We start from the raw sequence: 14,942 nt of genomic DNA on the forward strand, positions 1-14,942 counted from the left end.
TTATCATCAACTGTTGTGTCTTCGGCGTATTTGTATATTTATTCCTTTATATTGTGTTATTTAATGTGTAATGGCTTTCTATCTAAATCAAAGTAAATACTTTTTTACTTTGAACCATCAAACCATTGAGCGTTAAATTGTAATTTAACGAGTTGTAATACTTAACGCTCAATTATTGGCTATTAGTCTCAGGTTTAATCTAAAGACATTTCTTGATGTGACACAATTGTGTCAGATTCTGAGCTAGAGGTGATCATTCAGGCTTTTATATCATCCCGGCTAGACTACTGTAATTCAGCAACTGACCTGCATCCAACCCTGGTCAGGAGCAATTGGCAACCTCTGGTTCTGTGTGTGAAGCCAATCTAAAAGTGCCTTAAACCTCTCTACTGGCCATCACTCCCGGTTGCACAAAAGAATTGTGATTGTATATAGAAGTCTATAAGAAAATGACCCTACTTCTTACTTGATTTATTACCTCATGTAATGGAGTTTATGGTAAATAGACTTGTACTTGTATAGAGCGCTTTTTTTGTCTCAAAGCGTTTTTACACTACATGTCATTCACCCATTCCCACTCTGAAGGCACAGGGGTGTCTTGCCCAAGGACACATCAACATGGACTAGTGATGCTGGCAATCGAACACCCGATATTCTGATTAAAGGACGACCCACTCTTTCACTGAGCCACAGTCTGCACCAGTTTATGGTCTTGATTGAAAAGTAAAAATGTCTCTGTCCACAACCCAAAGGGTGCCGTCAAGACAATTACGTCCTCTTCTTATATATAAGTATATATAATACAGTCTATGGTCAGGAGAAGGGTCTGGAATGAGGGCGTTGACCCATTCAGATTGATTACCGTATCAGTCTGAAGGGGGTGATCAGCCGGTCGACACATGGATCGCAATGATTTTACAGCCACTTTATTCCAATAGTTTTCATTTTCGGGCCAATTAAGGTCCTTATAAAACCAGCAACAAAGAAACTTGATCGACAACACACATCAGCAGTGTGTGACATGCGTTTACACTCACTTCCATTGTTTTCATGTAAGCTCATGTGGTCAGAGTCTGCTCCATGGCGAACCACCAGATTGTACCTGGCCATCTCCATGCAATACTCCTGAGCACTTACTGAACACTTGCCTGGTTCTGGACCCACTGCTGCTTCGACCACATCTCCTGTCTGCTCTTTCATGGTACTGTTGTCCTTCTAGAAACTTTTGTGTGACTTTGCCACCACCTTACTTACCTGTGTCCCAATTTGGCTCACCTAGTCCGAGCCCAAAGAGTTTTACCGAACAGTGTTTCTTCTTACCCGTTTGCTCTGGTACCTGCTGAAAAAGTCACAAGCATAATAATAATAACTTTATTTATATAGCACCTTTAAAAACAGGGTTTACAAAGTGCTCTACATAGAAGCAAGGCAAAACATAACGCCAATACAAGTAAACATTTCAGAAATACAGGAGGCAAAGGAGACCATGCCCTATAGGCAATGAACACAATAAAGGAATAGAAAAATACAAAATAAAGCAGAACAGACAAACTAAAATAGGGGAACCAAAGAACTGCATAGAAGTACAACATCACTTAAAATCAGTTCTATAAAAATGGGTTTTAAGAAGTGATTTAAAAGAAGTTACTGATTCTGCAAGCCTTATCCCCTCAGGTAGGTCTTTCCAAAGTCGAGGGGTTCTAATGGCAAAAGCACGGTCACCCTTTGATTTAAGCCTTGACTTTGGGATGGCCAGAAGGGCTATCCCAAAATCAAGGCTTTGGGAGGATCTTAGGAGGATCTAAGGATGCGAGCTGGCTCATATGGGGCTAACATTTCAACAATGTAGCTTGGGGCCAGACCCAGGCGTGCTTTAAAAGTGATCAGCAAAATCTTAAAATCAATTCCTAAACGAACAGGGAGCCAGTGGAGAAAGTCCAGGACTGGAGTAATGTGATGCCGTCTGTTAGAACCAGTCAGAAGCCTAGCTGCTGCATTCTGGACTAGTTGGAGGCGGGAGATGGATTTTTGATTTCCGCCGGAAAGGAGGGAGTTGCAGTGGTCGAGTCGGGAGAAAATGAGTGCACAAATTACTTTTTCCAGGTCTGAGCGTGACAATATGGGTTTGATTTTTGAGATTATTCTTAATTGAAAGAAGCAGGACTGGACAATTCTTTTGATCTGTGATTCAAAATTGAATTGAGAGTCAAACATTGCACCCACATTTCTGGTTTTAAATAAGCAGACAGGGGACCCAGTTGACTCTTGAGGAGACTGGTGTTATTGTTTGGGGAACTGAATAATATGACTTCTGATTTGGAGTTATTGAACTGAAGGAAATTGTGTGCCATCCAGCAGTTAACATCAGAGAGACAATCTATGACAGCAGCCAGGCTCTCTGGGTCACCAGGTCTCAGCGGAGGGTATATCTGTGTGTCGTCTGCATAGCAATGAAAAGATACGTTATGTCACTGGAGTATTTGGCCGAGTGGAAGCATGTAGATAGAAAATAAAAGTGGACCTAAAATTGAACCTTGTGGTACACCACAGGTAATGTGAGTCGTGGGAGACGAGTGATTAACTATGGTGACAGAGTACGATCTTTCTAAAAGGTAAGAATAAAACCAGCCAAGTGCAGTGTCCTTGATGCCAACCCAGGTTTTGAGGCAATCGATTAAAATGGCGTGATCTACAGTATCAAAAGCTGCACTAAGGTCTAAAAGAATTCAAACTGCACTCTCCCCCCTGTCTGCTGCTAAAAGGAGGTCATTAGTTACCTAGAGGAGGGCAGTTTCTGTGCTATGAAGTGCTGTAAAACCTGACTGAAGTTTCTCAAATATGTTATTATGATTCATAAACTCTAGGAGTTGTGTTGAAACCACTTTTTCTAAAACCTTTGATAAAAATGGAAGTTTTGAAATTGGCCTAAAATTGGAAACAACAGAAGGATCAAGCTTAGGTTTCTATAAAAGAGGTTGTACGATTGCATGTTTAAAATCGATGGGAAAGTACCACTTGCTAAGGAGCTATTTATAATTAATAAAATACTGGGCCCTACAGTGCCAATAACCTCTTTGAGAAATTTAGTAGGAATAAAATCAAGGCTGCATGTGGCTGATTTCATGTGTGATATAAGTTGGGATAAAAAGGATGAAAATTACTTGTTGTCTTATTTCATTTACCTTATTATTAAACTAATTAAAAAACTTCTCACACATCTCTTGTGAGGCATCAATAAAATGACAGTGGGAGGGGTTTATGACCGTGTCTATGACCTTGAATAAGACTCTGGGGTTTGAATGATTGTCTAGAATTAAATTGGAGAAGAAGGAGGTTCTTGATTCTTTAAACTGCCTTTTGATAGTTATTCATTGCCTCTTTCCAGTCTCTCTTAAGTTCTCTGGTGGATTCATTTATCCAGAGCTGTGGTGTTCTGTTTAACTTGTTGACCTTGTAGGGGGCAACAGAGTGCAGGACAGTCTGACAGGTGTGATTAAAAAGAGAGACCAGCTCCTCTGTATCAGAATGTGAATTAAAAGCAGTTAAAGAAGCAGCAGTAAAACGCTCTGAAAATTTTCTAGCAGACATGGTGTTAAAAAGTTAGACCGACTACCAGCACAGTTGAGAGACGCCCAGGCAACCCTCCCCAGAGCAGCAGCATGGAGCATGGACAGGAGCATCCAGCAGGGAGTTGGCCGGCTCGTTGGCAGCCGCCGGTCAGCGAGAGACTGTCGGCTAGCCAGCTAACGTTAGTTGTCCAGGTTGTCCAGACGGCAGCGGTGGAGAGCAGGTGCAACAGCAAGCAAAAAATAATCCAAAACGAAGCAGTTGCAGAAGAATTAAAAAAGAGAAGAATGGCTACACTGTTAAATAAAACAACACATAATTAAAATTAATGTTAAATTGTAAATAAGGTAGAATAAAACAACAAAACAGTCCCAGATGGTGCGGCGTTAAGATCGCCAGCGTCCCCGTTGCCATAACAAGATAAGTTCCTAGATAAGTTCCTACTCTCCAGTGTGCTGTATTTGGGTTTGTGCATAGCCCGTTACACATATGTCATGTGCGCCATGCCATCATGTTGGAATATTCAACACACTGATAAGTTCCAGGCTCCATTGAGCCTTTGAACGGTGACTCCATTTGTTAACCCTTGAAGCTGCTTGACCAGGCCTTATATTTACATTATATCTGCTTAGTCTACATGGTTGGTCAAACTGGTTTGATTTTGAGTTTAATGCCATAGCCTGCTATTGTATTCACAGAAACCTGTTCATGAATGCATGCATCATGTACCTTGACCAGGTTTCCCAAATCCCAGATGAATTTGTCTGAGAGTAAGGCTGCCTTATCTTTTTGTAGCAAAAACACAGCCCACAAACTAATTAGACTGAACCCTGCTTGGTGGGGTCAGCTGGCATTTCAACACAAAAGGCAGGCATGAAGGGTCAACTGGCAAAAAATGTCGAGCTGCCAAAGTACAATGTGACATCAACGGGCAAGGCCCTGCGTTGGCCTATCAAATAAATACAAGCATATATTTCAGGTAGATTACTGTGTAATGGCACATTTTATTTCTACTCGTTCTCAATTTACTTTAACGGGTTGTAATATCCTGTCATTATATTATAACCTGCTGTTGATAAACCCTCAAACCGGCCTCGCTGGATTATATTTAATTTCTTACTTGTACCTGGAACAACACGTCAACACCAAAGCATCCTCTTGCAGGGCTGTTTTCTGTGCAGGCAAGACTCCAGTCATCATTAGACAAGCAGATATGAACAAACAGGAGATCTGTCGGCTGAGTTGTGGTATATCTTGTTTATTAATGGTATATTTTTTTGCATAGGTAAATGGTTAAATATGGTTATAATGACATATTATCAAAGATGTTAATATCCCCCACAGCAGAATAACATCAGAAACACTGGTTCAGACAGCTGTCACTCAAACTATTAGACATTCAAACAGGTACAGAAAGTCTAACCTTGAGTAGACAGTTGTCAGTCCATGGGTGTTTCTCAAAGTCAAGGAATGATCCTTGTAATTGCTAAAACACTTCAGAGAATAGAGCTCTTCTGAGATGGTCATTTTCCACTGTGACTTTCACGACTTTTACTTGTGTTTTGGACTCAATAACAAGACCATATGTGATTAGAGAAGAGGAACTCAATGTAGAATCAGCTATAGCTTCCATAGGAGGAAGCAACTGATGTGTGTGCTGCTCTTTATAAGCAGCACACACTCAATATACTAGGTTCTGCATTGCAATCTGTATGATGATTTAACCTTATCTGCGCAGAAAATACACTCAAAAATGTTTTTATTTTCTCAATGTTTGTTATTTCAGCATTATTTAAATAGTTTTGTCACTACACTTTGCTCAGAGGCTTTTCAAGCATGCATGTCTGTATCCTCCTGAAACACACACATTTCCTGTCCACCGATTTGGAGCCTTGACTTTGAGAAACACCTCATGATTTTAATTTAGATATCGGTGAGAAGACATAGTGATGCCACAGTGTTAAACATTTCCTTTCCCTGTCCAAATGCAGTCTAAGAACAGTTTACTTCATGCAAATAAAAGTTGATTATTGACATTGGCTCCACCTGAATACATCCACAGGAAAAAGTACTTAAAGCTGTTGTCAAAACTGCTAAAAACTACATCCAGCCCAGAGCAGCAGCCCCTCTACCAATCTGGAACTTAAGAAGCACACATAACCTCTTCCCCATCTATCATTTTCTTATATTGGGATACCAAGTCATGTATTACTGTGTATTGTCTGTCAGGTGTCAATTAATTATTCAAGTTAGAAAAGAAAGTTGTGGCATAGTCCTTTTTTACTTGTTCTTTGGGAAGTGTCCATGGTATGATAATGCACTCTGAGGTTCCAATATATAAAATAATAAACTTCACCGGTGTCTATTTTTTTGAGGTATTGATTACCAAAGATTTTGTGTTGGTATTCCATAGGAAAAAACAAAATATTACCCTGATGTACAGTTCATGTGAAAGGACTGTGGTCCTGGACTCATGTTCATGCAATAACTTATGAAATCTGTTAATGCCTATGTTCTGATGTAAGGGATATATATCTGGAAGCAAGCAAAGCAGTCCTTTACTATAATATCTGGAAAAATTATGAGAAATATGAGACTGCATTAAAATGTTCTCTGAGAAACAACTGTTTCGTTCATAACAAACTGTCTTCAGCACATGGAGTATACAGTGTGCAAAAGTAATGTACCTGCAGATACAGAAAGGAATCAATATGGCATCACTATCACAGGAAACTTGTAGCACTACAAAATCAGATTTTCAGTAACTAAAGAGAGGTTTTCCAACTGTTGTAAGTCTGAATTACAGAAAGGGGTTTGAAGGGCCAATAAAAAAATACAATTCAATTAGAAATATCAAAAAGAAATATATATTGGAGTTACTAGGTTGTCAGGCAACATCAGCAGTAGAGTAGACTGTTGAATACATTATTAAGTGATAGAAAAGAGCCCTCTATGAAAACATGCCCCAATCCCACAAAATGCAATTGTGTAGACGCCCGTTGTCCTTACATATCATTCAGCTACAGATCACCTGCAGCTGCTGAGCTCACAAGTAGGAATCACCCTTTGCAGTTCTGTTACACTTACAGTTACACTTACAACACCAACCGTAACCAGCAAATCACAATGATTATACAGTTGTGATGTTTATATGATGCATCTTAACAGGAGTTGTACAGAAACATGCTCTAGTTATTCTCTGCTAACAGCGGTCAGAACAGCACTTGGTTTGTATTATAGAGTAGAGAAAAATCTAGAGGGAACATGTTAATCCCCAATTAGCTAACAATTTAAAAGATCTTTGAATTCCTAGAGTGCATATTTCGTAACCTGCCATCAGGGCAAAAACTACAATCATGTCATCTTAGCAGCTTCAACCAAGTTTAACACACTATCAGGTGGATCCAGTGGTTACGTTATTAACACTGGGGATACTGACAACTGCATGAAACACACTGGCTCCATAAAGGTGTGGTAGTAACAATAAACTGTAAGGTACTCAACCAGTAAGGATGAAATGAGAAAGTGCTAATGAATGCATAGTTAACTAATAGCTCCTGAATAAATCAAGGATTGTAAAGAAGATAATAATGAACCAGTATCTAATAGTTTGATCCGACAGATGCTTAGTTAACTAACTGTTGCTAAATGAAAGGCTAAATAGTAAATAATAACTAACTACACACTGCATGTTTATATGCATAATTACAAGCTGCAACGCCAATGATAGTATTGCTAAACCTTGTGAGTCTTTGTGTGTGTCATCATGGCAAAGTGTGGTCCAGGTGACACCTCCTGTAGCAAGACCTCCTGAGAGGAGGTCTAGAGCACTTTGCCAGGTGACACCTCCTGTAGCAGGACTACCTGGGAGGGGGTCTAGAGCACTTTGCCAGGTGACACCTCCTGTAGCAGGACTACCTGAGAGGAGGTCTAGAGCATTTTGCCAGGTGACACCTCCTGTAGCAGGACTACCTGAGAGGAGGTCTAGAGCATTTTGCCAGGTGACACCTCCTGTAGCAGGACTACCTGAGAGGAGGTCTAGAGCATTTTGCCAGGTGACACCTCCTGTAGCAGGACTACCTGAGAGGAGGTCTAGAGCATTTTGCCAGGTGACACCTCCTGTAACAGGACTACCTGAGAGGAGGTCGCCTCTTGAGTCACAAAACATTACAGGTGTTATATTCAGAACAAAATGAAGGCCAGGTTCAAAGATGTGTGTGAAGGCCAAAAGTAGCGGGGTAGGAAGTGGGGGAGGGGCCATTGGAGCCCACGTTATGCCCCTGACCCGATTTTGAGTGTGCGATCGCCTCTAGGAGTCTCTTTTTGTGTTATATTGTGCATTATACTGAGTTGTTATTTGGCACACCCATATTGTTTACTAGTTAATATGATATTTAGAATGAACTATTGATATAAATGTGTTTTGAATATAACTGACCAATACTAAGCACCATTGCCCTACTTCCCCTAAAGCTTAGCATCTCTTTAGTCTAATGCTTTGGCTGCCAACTGCAACCTTGAATATAAGAAATGCACAAATGCCCGAGCAGCGAGCCGGCCTTGCTTGAAGGACCGTTTGCTGCATATACTTCCCCATCTCTCGTTAGCCACTTCCTGTCTCTGTCCCAAAAAATAATCTTAAAATACATTCCAAGTAACAAATTAGTATGATGCAACAATGTATTATACAATTACTATTGTGTGTGTAATAATAATGTAATGATCCTTTTCATGTCAGCAGCAGCCCTTTTTCAAATAGATAGTTTGTATTGTCATAGTAGGAAAATACACTGTAATAGCATTAACAACAGCTGTGACATTGAAAGCACAATACAAGGGAATAAAGCTTTTCCAACTCTGACATGTGAAGAACCATGCAACATGAATCCTGGTCTCTAGATGTTCTTCAACTCTTTGGGTTGTTTATGGCTTGTTACCTCAGGACCAGTGGCCAGGTGATGAGCACCAACCCCAGGGCTGAAGTGTGTCACACGACCACGTTGTGTTTGAACACAACACATACGGCAAAGCACTCATCTTTAATAAGAGCAAACTAGCAGTGAAATGATAGGCACTGTCATTCTCTGTCCATGCTGTTTGCATGCTAGTATATTTGACTAGAGCAGAGAAAGGGATGGTGTGATGTTCTTTGACCCAAGAGAGCACATTATTTCCTTTCCACGTTCAGTGTTGTGAGGAACACATTCTCATCTCAGCACACTTTTGACTTGAGGTGTCCTGAACACACTGAAGTTGATCCATATTAATTCTTACATTGGACTATTGCACAACTGCAACACAACTGAGAGCTGCAGGCTACTTTACCTTGTCAGAGTGTGCTTGGTAAACTGTAGAGGCCTGGGCTTACTGTATGTCTTTCATTTATAATAATCAAATGTCTCTATTCAGTACATTTTGTAGAATGGAATGAAGAGACATCCCACTGCACTGTGGATTTGTTTTCATGCTGTCATGTAGGAAACACTTCACTTTCCTTGTGCATTGACTGTTATCAGTGATAGTAGAATCAAAGTGAGGAGGCTTCACACTTCATACCTGCTTCAACACCTCTCCTGACAGCCAGGAACAATACAAACATCATCTCTACAAGTCCAGGGTTAGAAATGAAATCAATGTATCTTCTTAGCTACAAGCAAAGCTTCTGCAAGACACAATGAAGCAGTGTTGAGATTCTTAAAGTACAATGTGCCCAGTATTCGTGGCCATCACCCACAAAGCAACCGCAACAGCAGCCTTACAATATACATCACTGTTGCACTTGTTCCCAGAAAGGTGTTTTAAATGCATGGCAATGTTGAGCTTGATTGTGTTGAATTGTGCAGCCTTTTATGATTGTGTCCATCCCGTTAAATGTATTGATCCTGCTGTTTGTGGCAGCCACATGATCCATACCTGGTGTTGCTGGTTACAGTCTTGGATGTATCACAATAGTTATATTATTTAGGACTTTACTTTGATAGAAATAGGGAGTGCAAAGATTTGAGAATTGAACTTTGAAAAGACAAACATTAGTGTCAGGTGTACATCTGTAGGGATAGCTCCTTAATGTGGTCATTTACAAAGCACTTTTGATTTTGGCTTATCAAATATCACAGAACTCCTCATAAGAGGTATTTGCAGGTCCACGGAAATCCAAAACCTGACTCAGGACCTGAGTCAGCCAGGTCTGGTAGGGTCCAGTTGTACTCCTCCCAATCAAAGCCCCAATTGCTTATCAGCATAACGTTGAGGTCCATCACCTATCAATCTTCCAAATGTGTCTCTTTCCCACTACAAGCATTCATCATCCCTGACATGGCTCACCTTTACAAGAAGCCCACCCACAATGTTACACATTTCATTGCACCTTGCTGTGACTTGGCCACCATCACACGCACACGCACACACACACACACACACACACACACACACATACTCAAACTCACACACAGTAATAATGTTAAGTGCATGCATATAATAGACATATATATTGTGTTTGAAGTAACTTGTGGTTAAAGTCATGCCGGCTAATGGACGGTGTTCTTGTGGCCAAATAACAAAAAAACTTTATATTGACTTTTCTCTGCAATGAATACTATCAGTGTGTTTAATACTTAATATTAAAACTGGATTAGAACAATTAGTTAATACTTAACCACCGACTTCCCTTTCAGAACCAACGTTTTTGCTTTTGCAAAGTGCTATTTTGAGATACAAGGTAGCCAAACTATACTCCGCGATAGTGTTTAATTCACAACACACTGGCATCCCCAATTAGCAACAATACACATCCAGTTCACTCTAGATGTCCCCACACACCTATGAGCCATCATGTTAACTTTGAAACAGCTGAGCTACTAAACCACATCAGCTCTATGAGAACAACAATCATTGTTATGGCGGGATAATTGTCATTAAAAAAAAAAATCACCTCTTAAAGAAACAGTCCATGATTTTGGGTGCTAGCGTTCTTTTCTAATGTTACTAAGCTGATGACACATCTATGTGTCCAGGTCACTCCTGACCTTGGTAACAGAGTTTGCTCAGCTGTCATGGGGAGGGTTCACTTGTCCCATGATAAAGGTATAGAACCTCGTCATGTGATACAGTATCTGGAAGGCAGAGCCTAACCACTGATGCCTTCCTGGAACCCGGATATGGGTTTAGATCTCCCCTGTATGTGACCTCTTGTTTTCAGCAGAGCAAAGTTCCGTCCCTGAATGCCACCAGAGCCGACTCATCTGTGAGATGAGGCCGAATGCAGTGAATGAACCTTAAGCTGAGATAATAGGGGCCAGGGTTGGGATGCCTGCTGTGTGTGGGCTGCTGGACGCTGGAATGACCGAGATATCATCTTTCTCATGAAACTCTGAGTATGACAGCAAACATGTGGAATTCCCTAAATGTCTGACTTATCTTTCCCCAGCATATGTTAGATTCCTTATTGTTTTCTAAGTGCTACCAGCTGTATCATGAAAAGTACATCACTATTGTTATTTAACTAAAGGCAAGGCACATAATGTATTACATGAAATATCGTGCAAAATAGAAGTTTAATAATGGCGCTATATCAAAATCTAAAGACATAGACAGCCCTTCAATCCATTGTCTTCAGATGTAACACAGAGAAAAGAAGGAGGAAGGGGAGGAGGAGTAAGAGTGGGATAGAGATCATTAGTTGGAGTCATGCATTCATTAGGGCATCACCATGCAGTATACATCAGCTTTAAGCCAACCTTAACCAAACCTTAAACCTGGCCCTACCAAACAGCTCACATCAGCAGCTTCAGTGTAAACTCTGAAGCCCTCGCAGACTCTGACACTTCCCCTGGGAAAGAAAAGACACCACACTGTAGACACGGCCCGAGTGCATGTCGAGTCAGCAGAATTACTCAGGTCCTAGGCAGCACACAATCACGTGGAGATCCTTTTGTGTAAGTGGAAAAAACAATCACACAGTTTGACAGTAACATTTAAAAAGCAAAGGGTGTTTCTGGTGATTCCCACAGCCCCTCTCTGGTTGCTACATGCTGTGTGCAGCTGGTTCCATTTGAACCTTAGGGGGCAGTTATCTTTTACTACAGCGGGTTGCAGCTTCCACAGATGTCTGCCTTCCACCTGGAAAGATGAATTATTTCCCTTGAGTGAAACTGTTGTATGAATCCAATATTTCCACTGATAGTACACCCCTCTACTCTTCTCTGACTGTACATCAGATCCACTGCTCAGACTTCAGTAGGAATTATTGCATTTCAACTTTGGTTTGGCCCTCGGAAGACATTTCATCTTGTGAGGCAAATGGAGGACACCTGATAATGTCTTCGGACCGCAAAAACACTAGAGGTCGAATTCATGTGAATATTGCAAATTGATTAAAATGAACTGCTTTATAGTTGCAAAGCCTTGGAGATTAAAATATGGCACATAATATAAAAATGTATATTCAGTTTTTTCATCTCCAAAGAGATGGTGTACAAAATGGCGAAAGGCCAGGGTGTATGCATTGACTTTTACAGCCAAATATCAATAATGTTAGATTTTATCCTTTGATTCTGCTTTTATATTTACACACAGTTGTTGCTGTCGACTGCACAGACATCTCTCTCTCTCTTTGTTACTTAGAGGATTCAAACTCTAAGTTAAAATGCAGCATGTACGATTTTAAGCGAATAAATGTCTTTCAAAAGATTATTGACTGAATGAATCTTTCAAAAGCTAGAATATTGCTTTGCCTCATTAAAGCACTGTCATTATCCAAATCATGTGTCTAGGTTGTGATTTGAAATACTTGACTTGTTGCTTGCTGCCTGTGGTAAACCATCAAGGTTGGAATGGGAACCAACCACCACACTGTCCTTCAGTTCATCTGAATCCCAACACAAACCTACTGCTGCAGACCAGAACATGCTGAAGCTGAACAAGTAACTCCAAGTCAGTCAGAACCATACGCATCACATCTACAAGAGAACCATCATGGACTTAATCCTAGTGCAATGCCTGCTGTATTTCTTTCTGATCTCATGGGACAAACCCGACACTGTGCTCTCTGAGACACAAACCATCTCAAAACACAGCAGGGATGAGGGTGTAAATATAGGAACCATACTCACAATCTGACACACACGCCCACACACAATGCTACAGTTTCAAACACATTGGGATCAGCAGCCAGTCTACTGCTGCCACATGGTCCAGGTTTCAGAGGCCGGTGCATGTCTCCTCCAAGCAATACTGTCATGATGAGCATCTAAAGGAGCTAACCACGGCCTCTCCTGGTTCCGGTACCACTGGTGTTCAACTGTAGCACTGTGTGTTGTGTTTGAGGAGGCATGAATATAGCTCTTCTATACCACTGTTACTTGTTTTATGATACACAAGCATATTCAAACAGTCTTAAACACATGAGCTTAGCAAAGCAACATAATGATTGTCAATAAAAAAGACAAAGCCTCTGTCGTTGGGTGGGGAGAGACAGAAAATGCTCAGTTTCAACTCAAAATGGTCTTCCGTTGTATCTATAACACATTAAAAAGTACAAAGAAACATTACATACAACAAGATCTCTCTTTCTAGTGGGTTCAGAAAAAATTGAGGCTTATTTGCATATACATTATAAGCAGCACCTGCAGCGGAGATGGGCATTCTGGGTGTTAAGGGGGTATGAGGTCTGTCCCAGGGAGGAGGCCTTGCACTGGATCTACAGCAGAGACCCAGGGTAGGGGGTTGAAGGCTGACATCCATTCCAGGGACACAGCCTCATCCTAGGAACACAATTGGGATGCAGGTTTCTTGGGATCTGGTGTGTTGAGGCCTAGTTATGGTCTGAGTTCATGTCCACTAACCACTGAAAATCAACACCAGTGGCCATTTGTGAGAACTATTTAGTGTCCCATGGCATAGTTAACTGTGTCTGCAACATGGCTGAGTAAGAGCAGCATCCTTCTTCCATCCAATCTGTCTCTTCTGGGTACATACAGATATACAAATATATTACACTGTATATTTATATATATGTATGACCACATGTTATACTTCTACAAAGATGAATATATTTTTCCTCTGGTAATGTCATGACAGCATCGCTTCCTTTCCCCCAGGACGGTGCTGCTTTGACAATCAGCTTTCCTCCACAGTTCACTCAGTTGCCCAGATACCAAGACTGGAACAGATACAAAGACACACGATTAGAAATGTTTCACTTCCGCCTGCATTTCTTCACACACAGGTAACATTGGTAATCAACACACTGTCAATTATTGAGTGTCATTATTATTTGTGAACCAAAGAAAAAGCATCAAATGATGCTTTTACATCTTTGATAACTTCTTACAGACTGTGAAGCTATTGATAATACAAATATATATCCTATTTAACTGATTAGTGCTGAACCACTTTGTGGAACATTTTAAAAGAACATAAAACTTTCTTGATTATGTTCAATCAGTAGCAGTGAGAGGTTATAACCCCCCTCAGAGAGGATCCATGGTCTATTGCTGCTCACGCTGTCAACTGTTAGTCAAGTTTGAGAGCCATCACACACAGAAGAAGAGATGGAACAGTGAAACCTCCACTGGCAGCTGATGTGCAGCTCTGGAGACCAGCGACAGGCTGTGTCAACGCTCACTAGGCAAATGGAAATCCTCCAGTCTGAAACAGAGTACCACCAAGACCTTTGGACCCATCTAAGTGGGACATGAACCTGCAAATCACTGCTAGCATTCCCCAAACTGTCCAATGGTACATGGTGAAGCTGCTTTGTACTGTTTGATTTTACAAGCTGTTATTTGAAATATAATTCCCTCTCCCATTCATTTGAACATATTTCACTAATCAAAAGCAAAATCAATGTAATTAGTAAGGACTACACCATCAAATAGAAGCTTTATATAGATTGAATAAAGAAAAATATGATTGATATGCAAGGTTTAAACTTCATGTAGCTCGTCCGCGTAGCCAAATGCGTTTTGGGGTGCTTCAATAGGGACTCCGTCGTAGCACCTGGCCTCAACGAACCCTTCAAAACACCAGGTTACTTGAGACTAGATTTAGCTGAGCAAATGTAGTGGAGGTAGCCATTTGGCTAACCCAGGGTCGGCAGCCTTTCCTTTCCAAAGAGACATTTTGCCCTATTTTTCACATAAGCTATTTGATATCACAGCATATAAAGTTTTATATACAGTCATATCATATGCAAAAACTATAGTTTGTTGTATTTATGAAATTATAAAACAAGAATAAAGCCAATTCTTGACAATGTCCAACTCTTATGAAGAGCACAGTTCACATGTTGAAGTATCCTTTAGCGGGACACTGAACCCCCAGTTGCTTCACAGCAGCCCACCAGACCTAAATGCTAAGGATGGTTTATTGCAATA

General features: G+C 40.7%; 1 protein-coding gene across 4 annotated transcripts in view; it reads right to left on the minus strand.

The window, feature by feature from the left end:
• Positions 1 to 4,817: 4,817 nt before the first annotated feature.
• nfic (nuclear factor I/C) overlaps positions 4,818 to 14,942 on the minus strand; it is a 100,728-nt gene continuing 90,603 nt past the window's right edge. For 2 of the 4 annotated variants that reach the window (XM_034530691.1, XM_034530689.1), the window contains exon 13: positions 13,592 to 13,726. In XM_034530691.1, coding sequence (XP_034386582.1) covers positions 13,702 to 13,726 — 25 coding nt within the window. In that variant the 3' untranslated portion in view covers positions 13,592 to 13,701. Of the gene's footprint in view, positions 13,727 to 14,942 lie in introns of all 4 variants that reach the window. The other 2 variants (XR_004609374.1, XM_034530688.1) reach the window with 2 other exon arrangements.

Source organism: Cyclopterus lumpus, chromosome 4, assembly GCF_009769545.1.
Source record: "Cyclopterus lumpus isolate fCycLum1 chromosome 4, fCycLum1.pri, whole genome shotgun sequence".
NCBI lineage: Eukaryota > Metazoa > Chordata > Actinopteri > Perciformes > Cyclopteridae > Cyclopterus > Cyclopterus lumpus.